The 16,137-nt window shown below is 38.7% G+C and overlaps 1 protein-coding gene across 2 annotated transcripts in view; it reads right to left on the bottom strand.

Moving 5' to 3' along the window:
- Positions 1-13,899: 13,899 nt before the first annotated feature.
- The window catches only part of zeb2b (zinc finger E-box binding homeobox 2b), a 53,683-nt gene continuing 51,445 nt past the window's right edge, over positions 13,900-16,137 (bottom strand). For both annotated transcript variants that reach the window (XM_077731706.1, XM_077731789.1), the window contains exon 10: positions 13,900-15,854. In XM_077731706.1, coding sequence (XP_077587832.1) covers positions 15,280-15,854 — 575 coding nt within the window. In that variant the 3' untranslated portion in view covers positions 13,900-15,279. The remainder of the gene's footprint in view (positions 15,855-16,137) is intronic.

Raw genomic sequence — 16,137 nt, 5'->3', positions numbered from 1 at the left:
TTGACCGCCTCTGCATGTAAGGCGTACCTTTAAAATTGACTTAAAATCATTGAATTTATGATTTCTCTCGCCCCTGATTCAATATTTTCACCTCCATATTCATGGTTTTAATAGGGAGTACAAATGTGTTACTTTAGAGGGAAAATTTCAAGAAAAATCATCGCAAGTGATATTTCTGAGATACTGTATGAATCAAAGATTCCTGATTGACTGAAATCTTTTGGCATCAGTAGATCAGATTTTTTTTATATACTGTAGGTTGATGAATCCCATGAACGATCTATGATTATTACTGAAATGGACATATATTTTAAATTTACAAACCTCATTTAATTTTCTTCTTTCTTGCTTGCCAAAATGAAAGTAATCATCTGGCAAATAAGTCTTCTGAAATATATTTTCTCCATGTGTTCCCAGACACAATGAATAAGAGAATAAACTATACGAGTAAACTCAGCTTTTGCTTTAGACAATGTTGTCGTTATGTGAAACTTTTCAAAAAGACAGACGAAGAAAAACAACAGCCCTGATTTGACTTGGTTGTTGTGGCGTACCCCTTATTCATCATGCATCTCAGAACAATAGAAAGAGCAAACGCCATTAATGAAAGACATTTCTGGCCACAAACAGTGTGGCTAGCCAGCCTCTTTGTCTTTGATGTTCCCCCCTCTTGCTTAACTTAACCCACTCTTTTGGCTTTGACTTTAATGTGGCGGGCGGGTTGGCCTCCTCAAACCGTCCCAACAATCACGTCAGTAGACGTCTTCAGAGCTGGTACTATTTGCATTTCCTGCTCCGTTTGAGCTTCAATCACACAAAAGAGTCCAGGATTGCCGCACAAGAAAGAGAGGTGGGGGGTGAGGGGGGTATGTCCCACACACACACCTCAAAGTGATGTGGTGCCGCAGAACTCAAACCAGATGAATCTTCGATATTTTTACCTTCTCTTCTGCCAAAGAAACATCAGACACATCCTGTTCGCTCCACAAAAGACGGACTGAGAGAACAATGATGCTACAATACACACACACACACACACACACACACACACATACATACACACACTCACAAACGTATTTAATTGTGTTGTGTGGGTGAGATCACAAACATTCATGGAAGGAGTTATCATACAGACAGGAATCATGCAACATTACTTCAAGGTGAATGTGATTCCTTTTCAGTTTGTCTGATAACTGCAGGTGGCTGTCATTTACCACTGCTAAATGCAATATACTGTACACCCGCAGTTTTGAAGGCCTACATTTTTTTAAGGCGGTTGCTTGTGTCAAATCAAAAGTTTTGGTTGACTTGAGCATTTACACCCAATCTTTCTGCCTGGAAAAAATAAGTGATTAAATTAATAATTTGAGAAACCATACAATTTTATCTAATAATCCAGGATAAAAACACGTAGTGGAGAAAAAAAATGTTGTTGTTTTTTTGCACCCAACAACGTTGGTAATAGTCGGAAAGGCTTAGTTTCGGGGATGAACTTCCAGAAAAAGACAATTTACCGAACTAAAAATGTATGAATGTGAGTAAGATAACTTTGTTGAATGCTATGAACTATTTTTCTCAATTTTAGTTGCTTGTGGCACTTGTAAACACAAACTAATATTTTGAAAGAGGTATTTTGTTTAGCATTGCAGGCACTGGATTTTTCCACATAGACAATTCCTTCATTCATCTTCTATACTGCCCATCCTCGAAAAGCTTGCGAGGCTTGCTAGAGCCTAACCCAGCCCAAAAGACAGACTACACCCTAGACTGGTCACCAGTTAGTTGTAGCGCACACAGAGAGACAAGCAACTAAAACGCTAAAGTCAAATACATTGAATTTGCCACAATCAGCTACCTGAGCTCAACCCAATGGAATATGCGTTTCAGTTATTATATATAAAAAAAATATTCCAGACGCGTTAACAGGGAAAAACGTAAATGAGGTCCAGCTCCAGAGCATTTCAAGGAAATTCTAGACTTCTGGTAGTCATTTGATGCCATTGGATATTTTTTTCCTATTATACTTGTGTCAATTGTTTCAACACTCTAGAGGTCTCAAAATGAATATGGTATGCCGAAAATGGCTGTAATTCCAAAATTGCACAATGGGGGAGGAATCTCTGCAATAATAGCAGAATTTGTAAATGTCAATCACATATTACTGTAGATCCCTTCTGTTGCTGTCATGAGAAATCCATGAAAGTCTTTCTTTGTACTTCTGGAGTTTGGTATTTCTGTAAATTTTGGTCCCATGTAGGAACCACACTTCTAATTTGGGTCTTCAGCCTAAAGAAAGTTTGGGAAACTGCGGTCTTTAGGGAGAGTGTTGAATGAAACTCCACCCCCTCTGGCACCCACAGCATCTTAAAGCAAACGTTCTGAATAATTTGCAGCTCCTGCTTGTCCCCACTGCGGTGCAAATTCGCAGCAGTGTATGTACGTGCATGTGAGGTGCAAGGGTGTGGCCCGCTTATGAAAGCCAGCTGTGGTGGAAGGAGGCCAACTCAGAGCCACATCGACAAAATACAAACACAAGGAGGAGTGATTTGCACACTAGGCAAGTCGACCGAGTCGGGCTGTCCACAATGGAGATGTTCGTGTAAACAAAAGAGTCGCGCTAAAACAATACAGCTGCATCTCTGCTCGCCGAGCGACGATAGTCATCACTTTTTGTTTACTCAAACAGAGGGAGCGCAACCCAAGTTGGATCCACTAACCGCATGGCTGTGTCAATGTAGGCCCTTAATACTGTCCAAAAACATCAGTGATTCACTTCTTCTTGATCAGAAATAGCCGTTTTAGCACAACGTCGTGCCCAAGTAATGCAAAGTGACAGTTTTTCCTTAATATCTGAGAGCCTGCAACACTTTTTTTCTTCAGCAACATTTCCAAAACTAATCATTGGTCTTTATGGGAAAAAAAGGGCTTATCATATGCAAAGTGCTCCACATCAATGTCTTCATATTCTCGTTTTGAGAAATTCATTGCATTGAGAACTCCCTAGGGAACGACAAGTTTCAGCCTCGCTAAAGTTTTTTTTTCTTCTTCTTTTTTAATTCTCTCGCTTTAATTCAACTTGGCACGTTATTTCTCAGAAATACCGTCGGGCTCGGGGGAGACACAGACGTGGTCGCACTTGTTAGTGCTGAATAAAGATCAGACAATGGCTGAGGGGAGAGGGGCCGCAGTCTAGTGAGGTATTGACACAGGAGATATTGCCTGAACAAAGTGGATCCGTGAGAAAAGGGAGCGAGCAGGCGTGAAAGAAGAAAAAAGAGAAAGATTATCTTAATTATCATTCAGGAGCTGCTTAGTGCAGCACCTGTGCATGAATAATGTCATTTATAGGCACATTGAGATGTGCATAATTCCCCCTTAAATCATACACATTAGCAGCATAACAAGGGATGAACAAGTCTGCCTCTCGCTGGCTCAACTCTGAGCTTCATTGTCAGCCGCTCACCTCCCTGCTAAGAATGTACTTTATTCAAACACTCCGCTCTCCTCTCATTTAACATTTGCTATTCGGACCACAGGGGCTGTGAGGTTACATATCCTGCTTCATATTATCGAATTGGATTTCATTTGTGCGACATACTACTTCAATATCGGCCTAATCTAGTGCTTGGAGTGCCGTAAACCATCTTGATTGCACTTGTTTTGAAGTAAAACACAGTAGGGCATCATACTGTGACAAATATTAAAAAGATTCATCTCTTGACTTTCACTCTTATAAAATAGGTAAGAAACACTTACACGTGGGAACATTGCAGATTTTGTATTATCTTATTCTAAAAAGCAAAGCAAGTCACTTCCGGTGGTGGAAGTGGTCCGACATGAGAAAGAAAACACAGTAACTTTCTTTAATACCTGAAACACTCAAATAAGTGTACCCAGGCATGCAAATGACTTGTACTGTCTAGTTACAGCCATTGTAAAGCCACATGAGCTGCTCAGTTAAAATAGCAATTAGGTACAAAATGGAAAAAAAAGGATAACATACTAACGGCATGTAGATTTCTTTAATGTAAATGAGCCTTATTTTCAAATTGTGATTTTAGAACTTTTGTTGGCTTAAAGAAAAACCACAGGTCTACACTCTCTAACTCAACCAAACGCAAAGTAATGTAAAACATGTTTAATTTTGGGTATGCCCCACCCATATTGTGCCTTGCCAGCCTCTTGAATTGGTGGTTGTGCCAAATAATATATGGCATATATACAATTGATCTCATCTGCTCTTTGTGAGAGCCATAAAACTTTGGGCTACAAAATATAAAGTCACTCTTCTCGAAAACTATGTTCATCCATTTTATCCGAATTACAGCAATCGCATACCTTTTTATCAGTGTGGTAAGTTACAATAAAAAAAGGTTATGAATCTCTCAAGATACAAATCTATAGGAGTTGTCCACTCTCTGAGTGGTTGTTTTCAAATATTTAGTTGAAAACAAGAATGCATGAATAAAGGATATGCTCTCAGATATGCTCTAACCATGGCATCTTTGTCGTTTACAGAATAAATTTACACCAAGAATATGTCAAACAGTTGAGAAAAAGGCGGGTGGGGTTCTAACATAACACAGTGACAGAAAGTGTTTGTCACCACATCAGGTTTTGTGTTGCCTTGGAAAACGCATACACACACAAACACTTACAGTTTCCTACAGTAAATAATAAAAGTAGTAACAAGACTGGCATCACAATAAAATGTCAAAAATGTCTGCCCACAATGCAGCCCACACGGCCCAAAGTTCACGACTACAATGGCTCACTTTGTGGCGTCCCCCTCATAAAGAGAGTCATCCCGTTCATGGTCGGTACATATTTGAATTTCAACTATGCTAGCAAATATGTTTGAGTGGGAGGCAGCTGGGTGAGTGTGCCACTGTCACAATTTATGATGCAAACCTGTAAAGTGGTCTAGAGAATAATATGAATTCCTCAAGACAAGCAGAATAGCCTTTATACTTTTATGATTTCCATTTGACCTTTCCTTCAAAAGAAGACTGACACGGGAATTTTCTCCCTTCTTAAAATGAAATAGTTCCTTCCCTTTCCTACCTCATCTTCATGCACCATAGAAACGTAATAATTCATATCGAGATCATTATTCTTAATCCCTTCGAGCATTCCGGTAATGTTGGATAATTGCAGTGGCGTGACCTCAGGACAAATGCCATTATGAGCCGAAAGGATGACAAGTAATCTTAAGGATGTAATTCCCTCTGAAAATTGGGTGGTTCCTGTAGAGACACTGCCATGTTTGAACTGGGATTTTATTTATCCACTTCTGTATGATATCTTCAAGATAAGCAAAATAGATAAATTATTCACATCAATTAACGTTTCATCCTGCGTGATGAGAACTTGTGTGATCCTCTAACAACTATTTATTTCATGCTGGAACACAGCTCTTCCTGGAAGCCCGCTGCTATCGCCTGAGGACATGCCTTTTAAATAAAACTATCAGAGCTTTCCGTACCTACAATTTGCATATTAAAGGCTCGGTAAGGCACGATTGTAGACTTGAGTAAAGCAATCTATAATCATCGCACCACTCTGACTGGAATCCCAAACAGTTTTTGGCCATAGGAGATGGAGCAGTTGCATTTTTGTTTCCATTTTACGTTGGATCCAAAAACTCAAACTATCCTGTCATCCTGTTAACCTGGTTTCCCAACTGTGATTGATTCTCATTCCCTGGTTGTCCAAACTATTCCACAAATTCACCACAGTGGGTAAAGTTTTTTGTTTCAACTGATCCAGCAAAGACATTTTGACGAGGCTCTTTTGAAACAAGAAGCACCTGAATGTAATCCAATTCCACTGATGATACTTTTAAGACACCAGATTGGTGAAAATATATCCTTTCCATCGTCTGGAATGTAAAACTGAACCCACTGCGACCCTTGAGACCTGGTTTGGACACCCATGCAGTAGGTTATTAAACTGAATACAAATATTGGTATGTACATTTTACACGTACAAACCAACAAGGTTTGACTCTGCATCAAACTGTTTTTTATGTGTCTGTGTGTGTGTGCTTGTATCAAGCTGATCACCTCTGATAGTCTGCTGCCCCATGGCTACACATGCCCTGTTTAGGCAGAGACAAGAAGACAACCGCTCGTATCATGGTTAAAGGCTTCCAGAACCATAGCTTAGAGGCGAGTCTCAATTAAAAGACGGCAGAATGAGTTACATTCTCAAGTCAATTTGCAAGTCTAGGGAAATTCCATGAGCTGTAAAGGTTGAAAACATTGTAAGGATAGAAAAGAAAATAAGTGGGGAGGAAAGAAAAATAACTAAGACAGAGAGAAATGAGAAAACCAAAAATAAAAAAGGTGGAATGATAAATGGGGAAACTGACAGAGTAAGGACTTTAAACGGAGAAAGTAAAATGATAGGAAAGACACTAGAAAAAAGGGGGTGGGATTAAGAAACAAAGATGTGAAACGCAACTGGAAGCATTTACAGAGTTTGTTGAGTGGACAAAGTGCAGAGCAGCAAACTTCTCAGGCCGCGTCACAGTGACTTCTCGTGATTTGTTTGCCCCGTGGCAAGCGGCGTCCTGTATTGGGCCGGGCAGTGAAGACAAGTGCTGCCCCGAGTCCATTTGCCTCACTACTAACGGGTCACATCACACGCCGGCGTCACTTTCATGTCCACTCACTTCGGACCTGACCCACTTTGCCTAGTCCAACTGTACTGCCATCACCCTGTCCGCCTTGTCCAATAGACCCTGACGCACAGTGATTGGATCCACACAGCTAATTAAAGCCTTCATTGCCATCAGCAGATTGATGCTCGACCACATCACGCAAATGAGGAGGGCAAAGCATTTGGGAAGGGCTGGAACTTTTGTGGACACTTGCCCACTAACTTACATGACTACAATGAAAAAAAAGAAGTGATGGAACAATGTTTGAATTTGGTTATTAAGTACGTAGATCTTTCAACTTTGCTGTAGTCACTGCTGATTCATCAAACAACTCTCCACAAAAATACAACATTTTGGTGAAAGTAAACTGGGATCAGAAGGAATGGGAAAGAAAAGATAGTAAGATACAATTCTGGCTATCAATGACACTGGTGTCTAGATTGCAATGCCGTGTCATTTGCTACTGAGAAAGGCCCATTTTAGACTTTTGCCTAATTAGAATAACAATATCAAAATGTAAAATAATAGAGTAGGTGAAGTCACACTTTGTGAGTGCCACTCTTCGTGTCAGTCATTTAAATGCTTTGCTCTGCTTTTAAACAATTCTTATTACTTAATAAACCAGAAATCTACGAGTGTATCAATATTTTCAACAACATATCCTTATTTTATACTTTATTCTGAAATGTGCGCTCCAGCATTTTCAAAAAGGCTCCCACTAATTTTTCTTAGAAATTGGTGTGAATGTTGATGTCCTTATTGTGGTGGTAAGGATAGCATAAATGTTAGAACCAGAGGAGTAAAAAGTCACTCCAATCCTGCGACCGGCAACTTGTTGTTCACCAATTACCTTTAGAAGTGCATCACCAGCCCAGCCTTGACGAATCATTCGCTTCGATTTTTCATCTCTTGTTACATGGTATGTGGCTGGCCTCCAATATAACAAGTCAATCCACACTTTTAGTTGCAAAGCATGGAGAGAAAAATGTGTTTGAGCCTACGTCCTCAGAAATTTTCTTTGGAACCTGTGTTTTTTGACAGAAAGAAAAAAAAATAAAACACCCACACAAGTTGACTTTGTACTTCATCCCCCAACCCATGCAAATTTGGACATGATTACAAGTGAGAAAACCAAAGGGGGTCTAACTTCATGGCTGCAATGGAAGATATTGCTCCCATGTGCATTCACACATTCACTTCAGCTACAAGTACATGCTTTCTGAATTAATATGCAGAGTCGCACAAATGGCATGATTTGGAAACTCTTTGAACCATACTTGAAGTGAAAGGAGAACTTGAAGAGGCTGAAAAAACTTAAATAAAAGTGCTTTTTGACCTAGCGTGGCCCCCAAATCATACTTTTTCTCAAGACTTTGATGTTCAATGTGCCAAGCCAACCTAAGGTTTGGTAGATTTAAAGCTCCAATGACATTGGTTTCTCTTTTAACAAGCGAATGAAGTCCAAGCGGCACATTATTAAACTTCAAAAAGTATTCACAGGAAAAAGTCAATGATTGAGTAAAAAGTTATCTAATTACCAGCGGACAAATGCTCATAATTCTGCCCCCCCTCTCCACCTCCTTCCTTCCGGCTTGCACTCAAAAGGGAATGTTGTCAACCAGTCGGGGGATTACAGTGCCCGACAGCTCGAGCACTTTTCACTTGAGGTGTCAAGGTTTCACCGCTGGAAGAACGAGAGCTAATTCCTGCCAGGACAGTCAGCGCATGGGAATCTTTACAAATTCCACGAAGGGCTCCTGAGTGGCTTGTCATCCCCTACAGTGTTTGTAGCTTGAAGACTGCATTAAATATGACACTCATTCTCTTTCTGTTATACAAAAAATATAAATAATGTATTTTTATACATGTATATATAAACATATATATGTATGTATTTGTATATATGCATATATATATATATATATATATATATATATATATATATATATATATATATATATATATATATATATATATATATATATATATATATATATATATATATATATATATATATATATATATATATATATGTATGTATTTGTATATATGCATATATATATATATATATATATATATATATATATATGTATGTATTTGTATATATGCATATATATATATATACATATATATATATATATACATATATATACATATATATACATATATATACATATATATACATATATATACATATATATATATATATATATATATACATATATACATATATATATATATATATATATATATATATATATATATATATATATATATATATATATATATATATATATATATATATATATATATATATATATATATATATATATATATATATATATATATATATATATATATATATATATATATATATATATATATATATATATATATATATATATATATATATATATATATATATATATATATATATATATATATATATATATATATGAGTAGTTTTAAAGGTAAATTGAGGAGATTAGTTATTTCAAAAGTGTGTTTAAAATATGTATCCCTTCACTTTAATTGCTGAGAAAATACTACCGGTTAGTCATGCGACACTGTCAGCCCAGATAATCCACTTACATCATTTATTTATATTTGTTTTCATTTAACGTGTAGACGGGAAAAAAAACTAGTTTTCGAAATTCTTGTGGATATGAGGATGGAGAATAAAAGGAAACTGTAGAGTTTTGTTAATGGTTGACCCTATAAAAGTTCCACTCTGAGATGCCTTCTGCTCAACATGCTCATTTTCTAGAGATATTAGGCAATTTAATTACAGTTAAGAGCATTAAGGAGCAACTTTAACTATAATTTGCAGTTCATGAACTGTTTTTAAAATGACTCTTAATATAATTATCTTCTGTCATTATGACCTAATCCCTGCAGGCTGTGGAGGGATGCTTCCTTAAAGACATTACATACATGCAAGACCACATTCATCCTTCCCGCAGCAAGAAGGTTGGACCAGGAAGTCCTCAATGGAATAATTAACTCTTTCCATTGAGGCAGAACAACATGTAGCTGAATCCATTAAATAAACCCTGGAAATGAAAAAAAATTATCTTCGCACAGCAAGTAAAAACGTGAAAACAGACAATGTTGTAGAAGGCAGTGTGGAACCATTTTTTGCCAATATTGCACACCAAAAAGGGTTCACAAAGCATGGCTGATTCTTTCCTGATGACATTAACCCTGTATTCACTCAAACTGTCACATTGTGCACCGCTGAAGAATACTGCTTAATTACAACAGATATTTTACGTCAAAAATGCTGAGCTCTAATTAAATCAAGTTACCACTGATGTGAACGCCCAGGCCGCCAATGCGCCTTCATAAAAAATACATGCTGATCCCATAGAAAAAAAAAAAAAAAACATCAATTTCCTAAAAGGAAGGGGCCTTGAACCTTGATGGCTAAGCAGTGCTTTGCTTAACGTCTCCTCCGATGAGGTTGAGGACGTGTCACTTTGTCTTTGGCGGCCTTTAATCAGGCTCCAGCCGCGCTGAACTGACCGCTGATTTTGCATGATATGATTACACCTACCATGCTGTGCGGGGTTGTGAATTAGCCTCCCTCTTCTAGAAACGTGTAATGAGCGATGTACCCTGCGCCCAGCTGGGACCATGATCCGGCATCCTAATCAGCCGTCAGCCCAGAAAAATAAAACATAAAAAAGCCGCTATTGCCGGCATGTTAGAATCTCTGTTTGTGCATATCAAAAGATTACCACTTTGGCAAAACACATAATCACTTACCCCTCAGTGAGAAGGAGGGGGTGAGAGGCTCTCCTTTGAATGTCGGAAGAAACCTCCACAGTCAGATGACCAGCTGCATGTTTGATTTGTGAGGTTGAATCTGTTAAAAGCCTTTAAGCTGTAGAATCAAGGATGTATATAAGATTTAGTCACTTTTACCTGAGTTCACCAAGACTGGATGGATGTTGATGAAAGTTTAGCAGAGGGGTGCATCTCCAATCACCCCAATGTGTCTCTTTACATGTTACATGAATACATTTCAACTATTAAATAAATAGCAGCCTGTCTTATTTCATAAATACATTCACATCGTAAGCAACAAAATGTTCGCAAAGTACAGCAACCGACAGTTCAAATTACTCTCACTTTCCACCTCTACAGGTCCATAAGTTTGTTGTGTTCTATTGCTGAACAAAAAAAGTCAGCACAATGTTATGCTTCTTTACAAACTCCATGGTGAGTTTATACAAAGAAATAATAAAAACTGAAATGTATTTTTACTTAGAGTAAAGTGTTAGCCAGTAGGGGGCTCACCTGTCTTTTTTATTTAAAAGAAGAAAAAAAAAAGTAAGAAAAATATATTTGGTCACCGCAAGCATTTTAGTTCCATTCATCTTGAAGGAGACTGAGGGAAGGAGAGCTTAATGTTAAATACATAATCGCCGGGTGACCTTGGTTTTGTCATTTAAACAACTTCGACTTGTCATCAACCATGCACTCCTTTTATTTTGAAAAATGACAGACACGCAATTAAGACTAAGCTTGTCTAATTTTTCAGAGATACTATAGAATATTTATTCATGATAACGTGGGCACTGAGTCAGAGAGTGATGCCGAAACATTAGGAGAGTGTCTTTCATCAACATCTTCCTCCTGGGCTCCCCTCCTCTTCAGCACCGCTGGCATCGTGCTTCACCACCTGCTCCAGGCCTCATTCCACTCGGGCCAGAATGAACAGCTGGCCACTCTTCTGACACTCTGATTGGCTAATCCCTGCTGGTCACTTGTGCCTTCCCTCCCTACATGTCATTGAACTTTTTCTTGCTGAGCGCCAGGACCCTCTTCACGTCTTTGGCCACGGCCGTCCTTCATGAACTGCGCAGGTGCCATATGGAGTAGTTCACATCGTTTAATGTGGTCAAAAGTGTCCTTCCAGTTTTACCTCATCATTGAGTGGATAAACAGAAACTGATGTTGATGTTTTTGACTCCATGATTATTTGCTGCAAGCACTACTGAATTGCCCTTAAAAATAGCAAATATGCATATGCAGTAATCCCTTGAATATCGCGGTTAATGTAGACCAGACATGGCCGCGATAATCAAACATTTGCGAAGAAGGGTCACCCCTATTATAAGTATTATTTAAATAATTAATAGCAGAAAACATTCCGATAATCGAGGGAAGAATGTACATGGAGTAACTAAATGTCATTTATTTTTTACCGATATAAGCAAATATACTATAATTTTTTACAGTTTACATAAAATAAAATATGTATTTTCCAAAAAAATGTTATATTTTTTGGAATTAAAAAAATTAAGATTTCTATAACATCAATGCAAGTAATGAATTCAAATGTGGTAAGGAAACAAATATTATTGCAGGGGTCCAGAGGGCACCTATTCTATGTCTCCTTCCTCCAACACACCTGAATTAATTGATCAACTCATCAGTAAGCTGTTCAGAAGCCTGATAACAAACCTAATTATTCGATTCTGGTGTGTTGAAGAAGGGAGACAGACTCGAGGACCAGAAGTCGGTGATACCCCCTGCAATTCAGTATTAAACATTAAATTACATGACAAGCTTTGCCCACGCCCTGATTCAGAGCTTTAGTAAAACTCAGAGACTCCGTAACTGCAGTTCCTTGCTTACATTTTGAAAATGACATATACATTTTTATTTCTTTATTGGAATCTAATTTCCATTTCTGGTGATGTGCTTCAATAGCATTTTTGAGAGCACCATCGTATCGCTATCATCGAGTGCTGCTCAGCCATATGCCCAATCCAGATTGGCGGTTTGTTTTGGACAGCTAAACTGCAATGATTCACTGCGGGGGCTTCATGGAGACCAAAGCTAAAGTGTACATTTAGCCCGAGGCCACGGTGCTGTCTGCACACACACTCTCAGCACCTCTATTGATTTCTTTTTCCATTGACAACACCCTCACCCACCGTCTTGTTCTAATCGCTGTCGCCCTATCGTTTTACTCTCCAGTAATACAGTTCAACATGGCAAAGGGTAGGAAAGGTCAAATTTCGGTGAAGCAGTTTCATAAGATAATTAATGTAGAAATGGGAACAGTTACTTACATGAAATAATAATATTCATTAAATGTATATAATGTATATTGTAAACCGAAAACATTTTATCGTTGAAATCAGTCAGTAAATTAAGTGCAGTAAAAATCAATTATGTTCTTGTTCATTGAACCCAATTGCAATTAGAAGTGGGCTTCTACTAATAGTGCCAGACTGTATTGATCAGTACATGTAAAGGCAGACTGGATCAGTTTCATTCAGTATAACAACAGGACAGAAGCACTTCAGAGTAATGACTCATTTATTTTTTGTCTTGGCCTTATACACCTACTGTATGTTGCCCCACTAATTTGGGACTTGCACAATCCTCTAATGTGTCACCTAGAATGATTGAAACATTTTTCTAAACATCCTGACTGTTGATTTTCTTGTGCTGAAGTTGTGCGCAAAATCAAGACGAAATGGTAACGGGCGGCATATTCATGAAACGTCCTGAAAATCCCTCACATACACATCGTTGCTTCATCCATGTCACATATCAAAATTCTACAGCTAATCAACATTTAGTGCTCCCACTCCCTCCTCCCATTTGCCCTCTTTCATCCATGAGATCTGTCTGTGAATGATCCGGTGGCGACGCGATCGATGGGAAAATGCAAAGCTGGTTCTGATGTTTGGCAACGCTCAACCTTTACTGCTTTCATCTGGGCCTTTTGATGTTGCTGTTCATCTGCATAAAGCCAACTGAAGGGTGTGATTGAGTCCACTTGTCACCACAAAGTATAAACATGGGAGCAGGCAAACATTGTTTTCAGCGACTATTTCTTCCTGATGAGCAATTAAAGTGTGTTTAGATGGATGGAATAATCATAACTACATTGTTTTCCCACAAACATTCATTTGCAGTAAAATACATATATATTTCTTCATTTTAATTTAAAGGCCCAAATGATTTTTCTTAGTTCAAAAGCGATAGTTTAATAATGGAGTGAGGCATTATTCATTTTTCAGCACAAAAAATAAAAATAAGATTCAATTGAAACATAATGGTGCGCAGGTTTTCTATATAATTTGACTGTGTAGGAAATCGTACATTTTTTTTAAATGGATTGTAATAGGAATTTGGGAAAATATAGGTGAATATAATTCTCTAAAACATTATCCGTTACCTACCTCCAAACAAAGACAATGCAGCAAGTATTTGGTATTTTGTAATTTGGCTACGTTTATTCGAGCAGGGTCATTTTCAAGAGAAATTACAAATCAAGAATTCAATAATACTTTTACAAAGACATTTCAGGAAAGAATCTTCTTCAGTCATGATATCATACATAGTATTTAACAGTCCCTCTTCATTTTTTAGCTTAAAAAAAGAAACAAAGATGAAGTGGAATTTTTTTTCAGTCGAAAATACAGTGTGTTCACAATTGTATAAAAGTTCCCAAATTTGGTATTTTCCATTATGTGGAAATAAAATAAAATAAGATTAAACTTCGCATTTCACAATGTTTCAAAACACAATAAATGCTCTCTTTACGTAAATTTTGCCCTATGATCAACACCATGTTCCTTTTTACTAAAATATATCTATATATTGAAGACCTATAGTACTGTACACAACAGTATGAAATAAATAAAATTAGGAAATATAAAATGGGCCACATAAATAATTTTTTTTCCAACCTACAAATAAAATGAATGCAATTTGCTGTTTTCCAAAAAAGAAAAAGGTTTGGTGTAATACTGACAAAAAAAAAACATTGCACAACATAATGTAAACTAAGTAACTGCTGCCTAGAGTCTTTAATACTGACACGGGTGCTGCAGAGAACAATGGTAAACCATCCCATAATACTGAAGCTGGTGAAAAAAAAAAGTAACCTTCCTTTGACACAATACGAGGGTGGCACTTGCAGAAAACACACAGGTTAAAAGGTTTGCATATAAGGCTTCTTTTTCATAAAACACCTCAAAGGCTTCATCCTTCATTTAAACCCCCTCCCCCCATCCCCCTAAGCGTCCATTTTCCCTTAAGACGGGGGTGCCACGAGCTCATCCTCCTCCTCTTTGACCCATATCCTTCACAGTCTTAATGATTGGAGGCCTGACACAGTGTGGTTGCAGGTGGCTGAACCAAAGGTAGGTGACGACAAACACCGAAGGGCTAAAGGGGGGTATGCAGACCCCGCTGCTCTTGTTTCGAACCCCGTATAAATATATACATAGGCAACACTTTCTTTTTTTCTTTTTTCTTCATGATTATAGAAGCGGAGTGCAATTTGTACAAGTCACTTTTTTTTGTGCTATAAATACTATGGAACACGGGCAGGGGGAGGTTTGCACCACACTCATGTTTAGGCCTTAGGACTGTACATTTTTCCAAATGTATTTATTCTCTGTTGGGTTTGCATAATGCAGCTTCAGTCACAAACCCCTCCCCCTCCCTTCAATGCCGCTGCCTCATTGATTTAGCGGTCAAAGCTTCCCGGAAGCTTAGGCACGTGCACGTACGGTTTAAAACGTCCCATCTTAAACCGAGCAGGTAAGAATACTGAAGTGGAAGAAACGTCCCCAAGGTTTCTACATGGCGTCCTCTATTGTGTCCTCGCGATCCGATTTGGTTTCCAATTTGCCATCCAGTGAGCTATCGTCCATCGAGTGCTCTCCATTCTCCTCTTCGTCCCTCAACGTGTCCGGATCCGTGTCCATGCTCTTGCTCTCCTCCTCCTCCTCAAACTCAAACTCGTCCTCCCTGCGTCCCATCTTTGCAAATTCTTCCCCCACTTCCTTGCGTCCCTCTATGATCCCTCCATTCACGCCATCGTGTCGCAAGATGGCCTCACGCTCCGCCAGCTCCGGGTAAACCTGAGGTGTCATTCCCTGCAAGTAGGCTCGGCTCATCAGAAGCTCCGTGGGCTCCAGGTGACCCTTCTCGCGAGCCTCTCTCTCGGCCGCCTCGCGCTCTTCCGCCTCACGCTTGCAGTAGGAGTATCGGTGGTTCATGTGCTGCGAATACGACCCCGAGTGCGAGAACCTTTTGCCGCACTTGTCGCACTGATAGGGCTTTTCGCCCGAGTGCAAGCGGGAATGCTCGATGAGATGGTGCTTGTGTTTGAAGGCTTTTTTGCAGATCTGGCATTGGTGCGGCCGCTTGCCTGCGGACACACAAAACAAAGAGTGTCGAACGTGAGTGGCGTGCCAACAGGCGGGGCGCCACAAAAATATCACAAAGCAGAGGAAAGCAAAGAATTTGATGGATTGGATGGCGAGGAGCAAAATGACATAACGGGACATCAAATCCAATCTTATTCAAATTGCCAGGAGGAAGTGTGCTCGCATTCTAAGGCTGACATTACGGAAGTTCCCTCCTGCGGTCCAAACAAAGAAGCTCATCCGTGCGTTGCACTTGTCAATGCATCATAAATAGGGTGGCTGACG

The sequence above is a fragment of the Stigmatopora nigra genome, chromosome 1 (genome assembly GCF_051989575.1).
Source record: "Stigmatopora nigra isolate UIUO_SnigA chromosome 1, RoL_Snig_1.1, whole genome shotgun sequence".
NCBI lineage: Eukaryota > Metazoa > Chordata > Actinopteri > Syngnathiformes > Syngnathidae > Stigmatopora > Stigmatopora nigra.
The sequence above is the reverse complement of the archived record's forward strand: the minus strand, read 5'-3'. Positions and strand labels throughout refer to the sequence as shown.